At 44.4% G+C, this 14,060-nt stretch overlaps 1 protein-coding gene across 4 annotated transcripts in view; it reads right to left on the bottom strand.

Annotated features, from left to right (window-relative positions):
- Positions 1-14,060, bottom strand: part of TNIK (TRAF2 and NCK interacting kinase) — a 414,490-nt gene that overhangs the window by 104,495 nt on the left and 295,935 nt on the right. For all 4 annotated transcript variants that reach the window (XM_082840052.1, XM_082840053.1, XM_082840055.1 and 1 more), the window contains 3 exons: positions 10,786-10,840; positions 8,756-8,834; positions 613-788 (listed from right to left, as the gene is read on the bottom strand). In XM_082840052.1, coding sequence (XP_082696178.1) covers positions 613-788; positions 8,756-8,834; positions 10,786-10,840 — 310 coding nt within the window. The remainder of the gene's footprint in view (positions 1-612; positions 789-8,755; positions 8,835-10,785; positions 10,841-14,060) is intronic.

Raw genomic sequence — 14,060 nt, 5'->3', positions numbered from 1 at the left:
ACTCATGTCTTTTCCAGTGATGCAGTGAAAAGGTAGTAGAGTCTAACAGCTAGAGTCATAAGAGAAAAGAGTTTTTGAATCTATAAAGAAGAAAATGTGACGTTCCATATAGCAGCTTGGCAACTTCTTTTATATCGCTTTGACTGTAATAAAAGTCATTCTGACTTCCAAATAACTAAATTAGAAATGAGTCTCAGAGCACTAAAACTTAAATGGTGAAGAGTGCCAGTACTGAAAAATGTCAACTAGATGGGTTTATTTTTTTAAGGTTGCTTGTCTTCTGTAGATATTGAGTCTTCGAAACATGAATATTCATTTGAATTAAGAAAATCACTTGTCGTATTAAACCACTTCATAGTATCACTCAACATGACTTTTTGTTCAGTGCCTGGAAAAGGTAATATTTCCCGAGGTTCTATTCTTTCATGAAAGATTCCATTTCAGCAGCCTCCCCCCTAGTGTTGCCCGCAGGCTGTGATCTCAGAGGCAGCCCTTCACACTAAAGAACAATGCAGGCCTATTTGAAATCCCCACCGACCTTCCAATACCTCAAGAGCCCATGACTCACTTGGTCTTTTGTTTCCCTCGCTGAAATACAAACGTGTGTCTCACCTTTCTCTCCTCGCTTCTTCTTTGTTCTGTCAATATGGTCCTTGAGCTGAATGCGGACCTGTCGTTCGTTAGGTTGGTCTCGTATAAATGGATGCTTCATCAGTTGTTCTGTTGCTGGTCGCTGGCTGTGATTCTTTACCAAACAGCTCTCAATAAAGGACTGGAATTTTTTTGACCTGCCGAACAGAAGAGATGAACCCACAGATTAAAAGATAATCCAAAGAAAAGCAAACTTTAGGGATCAACCAATCACAAAGTCGGTCTAGCCATTTATTAGGCACAATGGGGTTCAAAGGCATCACTGCTGTCAACACACAACTCAGGCAGTGTATGGTAGTCATAGCACGAAAGCATTTTTGCACAGTTTGTACATAATATCACACAGAAGACCAACAGGCACCAGAGAAGAGAAAGACCCCGATAAGAATCACACCTGGAAGGTCTATTGGAATGAGGGAACCAGAGCTGGGCCTTAAAGAATTAGGAGAAAAATCACTCTTGGGAAAGGATAGTTCAGGGAAGTAGAAAATCAGAGAAAAACTAAGGCTGGGATTGAGCATACTATATGTCAGGGGACACTGAGGTGAGTTCTCTAAATGTGGCAGAAAACGCAAGCTGGGAAAAGTAAAACCAGGGTTGGACAGGTAAGGGGGAGTACATTATGTAGGAATGAGCAGGATTCTTATATGGTAAAATGAACATTAGGCAAATTTTTTAACTGGCAGTTTTGAATCACTTTTGAACTTTGTTTTCCAATGAATAAGAACAGGATGTATGTGTATGTTTGCTATCAATCCACAGACTTGGAAATTTAACTTATAGGGACTAAGTTCATACCCAGAAGCAAATTTATCTCTTTCTAGAAAGGCACCATTTCCTCAGAGATAAACCCTGTTCCAGAGACGCACAGGGGCAGGGGAAAGCTGTGAGAGATACCCGCGAATAGGGCACAAGTCCATAGCGTGGTAGATACTAATGATGACTTGAGCTATGATTCATGAGTTGGGCATGCATGTTCTGTCTGAAAGTTCCAAGAAATTGTCCAGCATCATAAATAATTAAGCTCATGACTCTACAGCATGCCTTTCCGAGGTGCCCCACTGTCAGCAGGGCACATCACCCTTGGAGACCTTGGAGGAACCCTGCTCACCCTCCTCGTGGCCCAACCCTGCTCAGGAATGAATCCATTTTGCGCACTCCGTTGCCCTCCTGTGGAGCACTGGGGAGTTACAGGAGCAGATCCCCGAAGCAAGCTTCCGCAAGCTTCCCCAAACTTTCCAGTGGGCTCTGTATATATATATCCTTCAGGCCTGAAAGGTGTCCTCACCACACAGAACACAATGGTGAGCGTGTTCTTCAAGATTCAAATGGGAGAGGGCACTGCTATACGTACCACTCTCCATTTCTGCCCCGGTCAAAGCAGTTTTTCACCTTACTCCATGTTTTTAAAGTAGTACTGAACTACTGGTATTTTTTCCTCCTTAAATTTCCAGGCTATGTTCAAGCTTTTAAATTATTTTACATAGAAGTAAAGGTCACCTGAAGGTCAGCTCAGGATGAATCAGGATTGGAAACACTGAGGACTAGACATAGGAACAGTAGGATGGACATTCTAAGCATCTCCCTCTAAGTCCTTCAGCTTGTAGCCCTGCCTCCCTGACACTGGAAATTCTCCCCAGAGTTGGGAGCTGCCTGAGTCACCTTCCTATCACGAGCACACTACGTGCTTGACAAACAGATGAATGCGTGGATGGTTATCGGGTGAGAATTCTGGACGAGAGCTGTAACGTGGCTTCAAATGCGTGCTTCTGAGGGACAGAGATGAAGGCTTAGAGAGAAGATATCACTTCATACACTTTCTTTCTATCCATTGGATTAATCTGTGGAAGCACTAATGTGATATCATCTAAAGAGGGACTTTGCAAAAAAAAATAACAAAAAAACACAAAAAACCACAATGAAATAATGGACTGTCCTAAGGAATAAAATGAAAAGAATAAGGTTAACCTGCATAAGGAAATAGACAAACTCCACACAGTACTCTTCTAGGTAGAAAATCAGCATTAAAAAGGTGAAAACAAAAACAAATGAAGACAGAAAGCTATTAAATATTCACGAGGAATGCAAATGGAAGTTCTTTTTTTCTGCTTGCAACTTGGAAGAAAAAGTTTGTTCTTTATAGAGGGCAACTATTCATTAGGGGATGATAAATAAAAGAAATCATAACCAATTTAAAAAGAGATCCAGACTTAATAGGCTGTACATTCCCTTCCCCGATACTGACACCTCACAAAAGGCAGAGACATCTCCGGGATGAGAGAGTGTTCAGGGAGTTTAATGGGAACAGCTATAGCAGAGGTTTTCTTTGTTTTGTTTTGCTTTTTTTGCAGTACTTGGGCCTGTCCCTGTTGTGGCCTCTCCCGTTGCGGAGCACAGGCTCCGGACGCGCAGGCTCAGCGGCCATGGCTCACGGGCCCAGCCGCTCCGCGTCATGTGGGATCCTCCCGGACCGGGGCACGAACCCGTGTCCCCTGCATCGGCAGGCGGACTCTCAACCACTGCGCCACTAGGAAGCCCTATAGCAGAGTCTTTTTTCCATTATCTCTCCTGGTGAGAAGGAACCTCAAGAAATATTCAAGAGAATATTTTGGGGCCCAAAGGATGGGCCAAGACGTGTACAACTACAAAGCTGGCAGTCCATCCCATGTCATCTGCAAATGGTTCTCAGTGAAGAGGAAATAATGCTACTTAAAACAAATCTTCAAAGAAAGATTCATTGTCTCCATTTAAGTTAGTGTGACCAAAGAATCAATATGCTTAATTACATGCTTAATTAAAAGTAAAAATACTTCACCTACCTTAAGCATCACCTGACTCTTTGCCGAGAGGCCTAATGGGTTTAAAGTACATTTCTATAACTTTATTGTTTCAGTCTTGGCGGCTGGAAATTTAGTTCTGTCACTTTAAAAAAAAAAGCTCAAGATCAGTAATACTAATTTCCCAAGGGTTGGCACCGAGAGATAAATGTTAGGGACGGGTACTTACAGTCTGAGAAACTAGTTCTTCTAATACCAGTGGCACTGAACACTTTATCTTCCCAGATTTTTCCTGTTTATGTATTAAACTGTGTTAGAGGAATTAAAAATGCCTGAACGATGATGACATTAATCACTATAATGTTTTAGTGAGCGGGGCTCAAAGTTTTTGGTAATCTCCAGGCTCCCTACGTGCAATTTGATCTTTAAAATTTGCACTTGCCCAGAACTACTCTCTTTCTCTCTTTCAGTTTCCATCATTTACTAACTGTGCGATTTTAGGCAGATCCCTTAACTTTTCTGTGCCTCAGTTTCCCTGGCTGCAAATGGGGATACTGTTAGTACTTATCTCAAAAGACTGTCGTGATGATCAAATGAGTTAGAACCAGGCCTGTTACATCATAAATGCTGTATGTGTGTTTGCTATGATTGTTATTATTATTACTATTACTACGATGACAATGTCCCAGCATCTCTGACCACTACCAGGCTTAAAGAACAGGAGGATCTGCCTTGACGGCTACGAGCAGAAATTTGAAGGTGATTTTCCCCACTTGGGTTGAACCAAATAGTATAGAGTTCTTTACGGGAATTATTTTACATACACTAGGATTAGACACGTTAGCAGGAAAAGCCACCAGGATCATTATTATCTCTAAGGAGACTGCCAAAAAAGGTTAATTTAAAAAAAGTTTGTGTAATAACTTTTGTTTTGATTTCAATAAAGTCCAAAGTCACACTACTAGTAGTAAATTCAGTCTATTTGAAGTATTTTCTGCTATTTCCTTTCTATTATCATGATTTTATTTACAGTCCCCCCCGCCCACCCAAGAGCACTGTCATTTCGAAAACAAAAGTGCTTGATAACGCAGCAAGAATCAGAACTGGTGTTTCATAAAGTAACAGAAATGGTTGTAAGCTCTGGGGTAAAAGCAGAAGGCTGGGGTTCCAGGCTGCCATGAACCGGGGACTCGGGATAAGCCAGTTAACCACACCAGGCCTCCAGTCTCCCTCTGGAGCACGAGTGGCTTGGACCGGGAATCTTATACCTCTTTCCAGTGATAAGCAGTTAGGACTTTTCTGATGAGTTCAATCGAGTGCTGCCTGTGTGGAATCTTCACATTTAAAGGGCATGTGAAAAGGACAAGACTGACCATCTTTCACAGGAATAGAGTCATTTCCATCCTTCTCCAGAGACCCCTGGAGGGAAGCTACGGCATGGAGTATATGTGTGAGGGCAGGGGAGCCGGGGTGAGCATGGTGGGAAGAGAAGGGAGAGGAAATCTTTTGAAGGGGATGGTTACCTATGTGGGTTGAATCCAACTACACACAGAGCAGGAGTAGAGACAGGAGGGGAACATGGGAATCCCACCGCACTGGGTCATTTGTTGACATGGAGACAGATGGTGAGAGCATCCTTCTTCTCCTCTGATTCAACTCAGGCTGTAACCCTCCTGGAGGCCCAATCAAAGGTCTGAGCCACGTGAACACTGACTGGAGCCCCGACCACAGGACTTCCTTAGACCGAGGCCTCTTCTCACTACGCTGATGGGGAAGGAAGGGCCCGGCTCTTGCTGCAGGGATGCTCTCCTTTCCTCCCATAACAAAAGGGGGAAACAGTGTGACTGCCTTTGTTTCCCTAATGTTAAGGCTCAAGGAACAAGTGCTCACACTTAGGGACGAGTACAGCTCCTTCTCTACCACTTTAACCTTGAACTTTAAGAGGTCAAATGGTACAGTAGAAAGAATATGGGTTACAAACTTGGCAAACGAAGACTGTACAGCCTAGTGCAAGGAGGATAACCTACATAAGCCTCAGACTCTCACCCATAAAATGAGGACTCAGAGCATCTGTCTGGCAGGGCTGTGGTTAAGAAAAAAAAGGGTTATTATGGGACTATACAAAATCATGTGTGTGAAACTTTTGAAAATCGTAAAGCACTACAGAATTTAAAGTCTCCTTCATTCAATAAAAAATATATAAAAAAGATTAAATATATACTTTACATATATAGTTTAAATTTTTATATATATCTTAAATACACATACATACATATAAGTTGCTGAGTCTACAACATACATATGCCTTGTATGTTGTAGACTCAGTCAAGTTCCTTGGAAATGACCCTCAGCTGAATGAATGCTTATAATGAAGAGTTCACTGCCGTCTCTGCCACAATGGCGTCCCCTTTGGTCATATGCTGGAATATACACTAGGAACAGTATACTTCATCCGGTAACTCATTTAAGTAGAGAAGAGCTGGATATAAAAGAACATTTCAGAGTTTTGTTTCTTTTGATGGGGGAGGAGGGAAAGAAGGAAAAGGAAAACAGACAGAAATATTTCACTTCCTCTCAAACCCGATTCTATTTTAAATCACTCTGGACCTGGTCGTTCAAGACAAGTACTCTGAGGTGCCTAAGTATTTTCACTTAAACACTGGAATTCTATTGCAGAGAAATTCGAGCCACACCAAGGGTCCTGTGGCCCGAGGCTGCACAGCTATCTTTATAAAGGCTGGGTTCTGAGAGAAAAAGGGTATTTTCCCAGGGCTTTTGTTTTTCCCACTTGCTCTCCAACAGTCAAGTCATTCTCCCATCCCCTGCCTAGCAGTGTGGGGCTCCTGCTTGTAACTGGCTTAGGCTGGCGAGATGAAGGTGGCCTGGTCTCCTTCCTTCCTGGTCTCACTGTTCCTGGACGGATCCAGCTCCCTACAGCATTATCACAATTAGCTCTCATTGCCAAAGGTTTACAGCAGAGAAGTTAGCCTGTATTTCTCCCCAGGTCTGTATTTCTCAGACAAGGTCAGTGCAGGGTTTGCCCTTTTTGGAGCAAGGTCAATGAATGCAGAAACTGTAGTGCTGGGGCCAGTCACTCACTCTTCTGGGGGCCAGACGGGTCACACAATGGGCGGTGCAGACCAGGGGTAAGAAGGAAACAGGACAAGTGGGGTGACCAACAGGTACCAGCTTCTGGGTTGGGAGAGGCAGTGACTGGGGCAGAAGCACAAGCTCTCACCTTAAAAGGGAGCAGGAACCACTAGGCAGGACAGTGTTGCTGCACCTTTGTCAAAAAAGGTCAGAAATCTCCATGGACGGCTCCACTGCCAGATTTTTTAAAGTTGGCGATCAACACAAATACTTCTGGAATGAGGTGTGTGGCCACACCGTGCCAGACAAACAGCAGACGTGTGGACGGTCCTTCTGTCCAGCAGCAGTGAAGGCAGAGGGGGAAGGGAGGGCACAGGGCAGGTGAAGCCCACTGGACTCAGCAGCCCTCCCGCCCCACTTCCCGGGAGGCGTGGCATGAAGCACAAGCAGGAAGCTAGTGGAGGGCTGCACAGTGCCACTGACACTCCCAAGGAACAGGACCGAGCCAACTCCTCCCCAGGAGTCTGTTCCAGAGAGAAGGGAGGAAGCAGTGCCTCTGGGCGCCTGCGGATCACGTGCTGTGTGGTGCCCAATGGAAGGCTGTTGCTGGGGAGAGAGTGATTGTCTCACACCACAGTGACCCTCCGGAGAGGGGAGGAGGGATGCTCTGCCTCCTCGTTACCAATAGCAACTCTCACTCTCTTCCTGTGCAGCCCTCGGCAACCAACTCCCAGGCTGTCGTCTCTTCTGGCTGTTTCCTTTCCCTCTCTCTGTGCAGTACGCCTTTCTCTTGTTCAACCAGGGTCGCTATGTCATTCCTGGATGATGGTATTAATTAAGATTGCTCTCGTATAGTGGAGGGTGAAACTGTGGGTGGGTGCATGAGAAACATGAGGGCCTCGGTCAAGGACCTGATCACGAAGTGGTATGAAAAGGGGCAGAAGAGGGGCTTCCCTAGTGGTGCAGTGGTTAGGAATCCACCTGCCAATGCAGGGGACACGGGTTCGAGCCCTGCTCCGGGAGGATCCCACATGCCGTGGAGCAACTAAGCCCGCGCGCCACAACTACTGAGCCTGTGCTCTAGTGCCCGAGAACCACAACTACTGAGCCCGCATGCTACAACTACTGAAGCCCGCATGCCTAGAGCCCGTGCTCCACAACAAGAGAAGCCACCACAATGAGAAGCCCACACACCGCAACGAAGAGTAGCCCCCGCTCGCCACAACTAGAGGAAGCCCACACACAGCAACAAAGATCCAACGCAGCCAAAAATAAAAATAAATAAATTTATTTTAAGAAAAAGAAAAAAGAAAAGGGGCAGAAGAGTCTTGTCCCTTCAGGCTCAAGCTGCCTAGAATATGTCTCTAGAAAAGGGTAGGAGGTCATAAATGGTCCAGGAATTGTGCCCAGGGCAAAGGGAATCAGAACTGAGAATGTGCCAAGAAGGATATACCATATCCACAGGGGGAAGGGGAGGAGCAATGAATTTTTTGTCACAGAATGACAAGATACAAAGACCCTGATGTAAGTGCACAAAATAGTCAAAAGTCCGGCTCCTGGCCTAACCTGTAGAACTCTGTTCCCAAACTCTAGTCAATCATACGCTACCAACACAATTTTTACCCTACACTTCACCACCCATACAAGTATTCACTTAGCATTTTTCTTTAAATTAAGTCCCTTTTTATGTGAATTAGTTTATTAGATGGAAAGTTATATCACTGCCCCAAGTAAGAAGCCAGTATCACCCGCCGTAAAGAGAAAGCAATAGCAAAAATAAAAATTATAGATGCTCATGCACAGAGCAGTAAAATCATCTCGCATGCTACCGAGAGTGTAGACACATTTAGGGAGTTAATGTCTTAAGGAACAGAAGAACGTCAGCCAAGCTAATGGGCTGACTCCAAACTATCACCCTTTCTGATGAGATGTTCTGCGCTACCAGGAAAGATATTACTCGGAGTAATACATCAAAGCGCTTCCATGTTATTACTTGGGTTCTGCTACCCATTTTAGCTAATACCTCCTTACCTTGAAGGTGTGAAGATAAGGTCTTACTGTGCAAATAGCAGGTCCTCAATATGTACTTTAAGATGAATAACATCATAATCACTCACCGAGTCTTAGTACATATCAGTCTAATCTTGTCAGCAGGACCTAAGGATTTGAGCTCATCCAAAAGAGAATCACAGAAAACCCTGCTCTTAGACCTGTAAAACACTGAAGACCAAACTCACCACTTCTTAGACTTCAGCCGAGGCGCTGGGTTCCGGGGGATGAGAAAGAGGGCTCTCATGGGGTGCATGTCACACAGAGCTGCAAGAGACCAAAACAAGGGCCAGCTCGGGTTAGGGGGCCAAACCCAGGCCAAGCCCGTCCTAGCTGTGCTGCTAAATGGCTCCCTGAGTCCAGGCATGGCCAGTGAGTGGCGTCAGAGGATCATAAAGCTTCCGTTTGGTGAGCAGCTACATGAGCTGATTATAGGAGTCTCATATAATCCAACACATTTCAATTAGACATTGTTAACATGTCTACGTTTCACTTCATTTTTAAGGACAAGTTAGAGGCCCAACAACCTTCGCTTTACTATAAATAACCATCTAAGACTCCAAGTAAACAACATCAAGATAACAACTACAATGGAGATAGTAAGTTATTTTTAGTTAGTAAAATCCCAGATCATAAAATAAAAGATATTTGATAATCCGCTATCTGTGTCTTAGATGCTGGCAATGCAATGTTACCTTCGTGGATTTTTGGAGTATAAAGCACTAGACCAGAACACCTTTCTATCTGTATTTCCAAACACTCTGAGTGGCTTTTCATGATGGGTTTTTTGGGGGTTTTGTTTTGTTCAATGGCCCCAGGAAGACCAGAGGATTAAAGCAAAGGAAGTCTGGCAGAAGAGATAAAAATATCTCAAACTGTGAAGATGACATTTAGTGAAAACACTCATACATTCTTATCTTAATCAGAATATTTCACTAGTTTACTTTTCATCTGGGAGTATCTTTTCCTTTGTGCCTAGAATAAGAACCTATTCTCCCCGAAAGCTAAAGGATTCGGTGGGTGGAAATTTATTTTTAGCCCTCTCTACTACTCATTAAGAATGACGATATGGTTTCAAGACTGCCAGGATTATTTTTCTGATTCATAAATGCCTATCAGCATTGTGGATGAGGGGATCTTGTCAATAAACACTCCAGTCATGCTACAGATGAATGCTACCAACTCTGGAATGAGAAATAAGAAAACTATGATAACTTGAGGGTAAAAGGTCCTACGAGCACAATGACCCGTCATACAAACAGGGGGCCTGCTTTGGTCCGTGTCCTCTGGAAAGCAGACACCAAGGTGGTATTAAACGTGAGAGGATATTACTGGGGGAAATTCTTGTCTGAACAGAGAAGGAGTGAGGGAAGGCTGGGAGAGTTGTCAGATTGCTATGAAGTGTGCTGGGAGGGAGAAAAAGTAGGTGGAGTGTGCTAGGCTGTCCCACACTCTAAGGAAACCAAGGAGGGAAACTAAGGAGTGAAAGCTGCCTTCTAAGGAATCCCTGTCTTCCAGGAAAGGGTCTGCCTTATATCCCTGCCACGCTCGGTCACTGGTGCGGAGTGGCCCTCGCGAGGTGCAGCCTCGGTGTCATGGCAACAGCTGCCCCTGGTCAGTTGCACTTCCTGCGTGGAGTCTCTGAGATGCATGCTCGTGGTGACCATAGGGCTGGGGAGATTCTCTGTGGGGTCTGTGCTCAAGATCTCCAGGAATTGGAGAGGTTCTCCAGGTAGGCAGAGCCCTGGCCACTCTGCCTCCAATAAGCAGGGAAATCTAAAACTCTAAATAGCGGTATTTTAATAGGAGTGAGAGAAATGGAGTGCAGGTGTTCACATAACCCATGCACTGAATTTTTGTTCGGCTGTGAATTTTTGTTACGTTGGCGTTTACAGCCTTTGTGCCTTGGTCGCAGTTTTACCACAGGTGAAGAGTAGCTCAAGAATAAACCACAGACCAGATCTGGAAACAGATTAGACTCTCAAAGTTTGCTTCCCTTTGCTTTCTTGTTCCCCCTCACAAACACAAGATCCTCACACCCCTCTGAAATGAATGGATTCCTGGTTGATTTAAGATGACTCTGCTTTCTCAATATGCCAGCTTGAGTCCATGCAGGGCTTGGTGTAGCAGAAATAAAGCCACTGCAGCTCCTGGCAAGGAAGCGTCAGTACCTGCAGGGCAGACCAGTAACAGATTTCACCCAGAGGAAGGTACTTACGGGGAGCACCTTCTGCCATCTCGATGGCGGTGATTCCCAAAGACCACAAGTCACTCTGAAAAAGAAGGAAGGCACGGACACATGCGTAAATGCAGTCAACAGAGGATAACTTGGTTAAACCTGGTAATTGCTTCAGAACTGCCTGGGGGAAAGCTGTCCAGCTGTCTCTTTACAAACTGATTTTGCCCGCTAAGCTTAAAAGCAGGAACAGCCTCATTCGCTTTCCATCGATAATAACTTTCACGGTGCCTGACACATGGTGAGTTTTTTCAATCCAGGTATGAAAAATGAATATAAGGTTTCAAACATGAATTTAGCACTAACATTTATCTATTGATTGAAACATATGAAATTGTTTTTGCTGTTCCACTGTTTTTAACACCTTCATTGAGGTATAACCGTCATGTAATTAACTGGGCATATTCAAAGTGTACTATTTGAAAGTGTCTGATGTGTGTATACACCTGTGAAACCATCACCACAATCAAGACAGCAAACACATCCGTCACCCCAAAAGGTCCCACTTGCCTCTTTGCAGTCTCTCCCTCCTGCCCTTCCTGTCCCCAACCCCAGTTCCTGTTCCAAGGCAACCAATGATCTGCTTCCTGTTACTACGGATTAGTGTGCATCTTCTAAAGTGTTGTATAAAATGAAATCCTCTGGTTTCTTTCACTTAGCACAATGTATTTAAGGTCCATCCATATTGCCGCGTGTATCAGTCCTTCAGTCCTTCTCACGGCCGAGGAGTGTTCCATCACATGGATATACTACGATTTGTTTATCCATTCACTTGTTGATGGACATTTGGGTTGCTTCCAGTCAAGGCCATTAAAAATAAATCTGCTACAAATACTCACGTACAAGTCTCTGTTTGGATGCATGCTCTTACTTCTTTTGAGTAAAAACCTAGGAATGGAATGGCTGGATCATAGAGTAAATGCTAGATCATATTGTATTTATAATCAATTGTTTTTAACCTACAGAAACAGCAATTTCATATCATGTAACCAGGCAAGATGTGGACAGGGAAGCTTTTGGATGGTGGTGTTTACTGCTGTATCTCAGTGCTTAGAATAGAGCCGGCCACAGTAGTAGTAGGTGTTTGATATATTTGTTGAATGAATGAACAATATCTTTTATCTTGTAAGTAGACAAAAATGTAAAATAGAAATCCTATACCCTTATCGTCTTTCTTATTCTCAGACTGACTTTTATGGTCTTATCAGAATTTTCTAGGCTAATGTCTCCACCTCAACCTGTGCAATCTCCATCTCTAGCACTATGCTTCTCCCCTACTCTGTGTCCACGGCTCAGTAGTTTCTAAATAGTGCATAGGAGGGAAACAAATCAAAAGATGGGAAAACCATTAGAAAACACATGTAAAATTCAGTTCAATGGCCCACAGTCCTGAGGAAGACTTTCACCCTCCTTTCATTTTAAATGTATCCTGCATTTTGTACATAATTCCCAACTCTCACCGGCAACCTCACTCAGATTTCAGAGATCAAAATTAAGTTCCCTTGCTATTCCCATCAAACAAATGTAAAGGTCACACAGAAAGGATATGTAACTGGAAGAGAACTATGAAATCCACCCTGAGCCATTCCCTAGAACCAAACTTCTCAATATCCAGTGGGTGATACCCAGCCTTGTTCAGTATTTGGACTGTGGCCCATACAACCTAGAGGGGGCTTTCTATGGGGTCTAGACTCTTGCCTAAAGTGTGATCTACCTTAGAGCAGGCGGCTGGGGCACACGCTAACCCCACACTAGGACCAAGGGGGGATTCTTTCATTCACAAGGCATCAACCTGTCCACATAAATATTACAGTTCATAGAGGTTCTCAGTCCAAATGGGGATAACAACGCACCTGTGCAAAACCACTGTCCACAGATTCTAAGGAACTTCTCTGCATAGAACGCAACTCAAGGAGTCAACTGTTGTCCTTTCTCTTTCTTCCATTTCAAGTGTATTCAAAGTTGTCACTGAACACACACACACACACACACACACACACACACACACAGTCAGCACAGCCCAGCAAATGGCTGAGTCTTCCCGCAGGCTGCTGGCCTTTCTCACTGCGGTTCCTTCTGCAGCTAATGGGGAAAGCCCAGGCCGCCCATCACAGGCTGGCTCAGAAGCAGTCACCGGTAAAGATGACCACACAGCTCTCTTGTACCTGGAACGTTACGGTTGACTGACACAGATAATCATTGGGGAACATGATGAAAACCCTGAGTCACTAGTGTGCAGGAAGCATTCAACAAGAAATGCAGCAAGAACAGTCTGGAACTGGTGGGTTGGGCTGTTCTGATAAGACTCCAGGCCTTGGTAGTTCTCCCACCACCTTCCCAACATCTCGAGGAACCGAGTGTTTCTGCAGTGTGAACCGAGGTACAAATTATGAAGGTGGTGGCCAGGCTCTATGCACCTACTTGCCACAGCAAAGTCAAATTTAAATGGCCTTTAAGTCTAGGAAGCTTGAGCTGGTTTGAAAGCCAACACAGCTGAAAGGAAATGATGGAACTGGGATGAGATAGGCTCCAGGCCAGTCCTCAGACAGGGAAGAAAATGCTCAGGAAACTCAGGCAAACTCCTGGTACTTGCTCTGCCTGCGGGACCAAAGCCCACTTAGGAGCTGGCTGACTGCCTCCCCTCCATAAAGTCTTTGCTCAGATGCTGTGTTCTCAGTGAGGACCACCTCTCTCCCAGCACTGCCAGATCCCTTCCCCATTCCCACTTTTGTTCCCCAGAGAACTGGTCATCTTCTGAAAACTGTGTAACTGACTTGTCACTAATTTATTACGTTTTTTGTTCATTGTTTGTGTCCCTGTCCCCAACACACACACACACTAGAACATGAAGTCCACAAGGGCAGGGATCTTTGCTTTGTTGACTGGTCCACAGTACCAGGACAGTGCCTGGCACATAGCAGGCACTTAATAAATACTTGTTGAAATAATGAACACATGAAAGATGCATGAGAGAAAGGAGCAAAGCCTAAGTGTCTTAAGGCTGATAGACCTTTCGTAGATCATCTAGTCCAACCTTCCATTTCCCAGATGAGAAAAAAATGACTTACCCAAGATCACTGAGCAGCTCAGCACCAAGTTTTAATCAGAGCTTGGTCTCCTGCCTCCCAGGCTAGTTCTTTTTTTAACTATCATCACACTGTAAGGACCTGAGAATTCACTTAAAAAAACCCTTTGGGGCCCATAAAATAATTGCTTCAGATTCCTACTTTGTCTACAGGTAACTGAAGGTGTGGCCA

This window comes from Leucopleurus acutus, assembly GCF_964270905.1.
Source record: "Leucopleurus acutus genome assembly, chromosome: 5".
Taxonomy (NCBI): Eukaryota; Metazoa; Chordata; class Mammalia; order Artiodactyla; family Delphinidae; genus Leucopleurus; species Leucopleurus acutus.
This window is presented reverse-complemented; position numbering and strand designations above follow the sequence as displayed.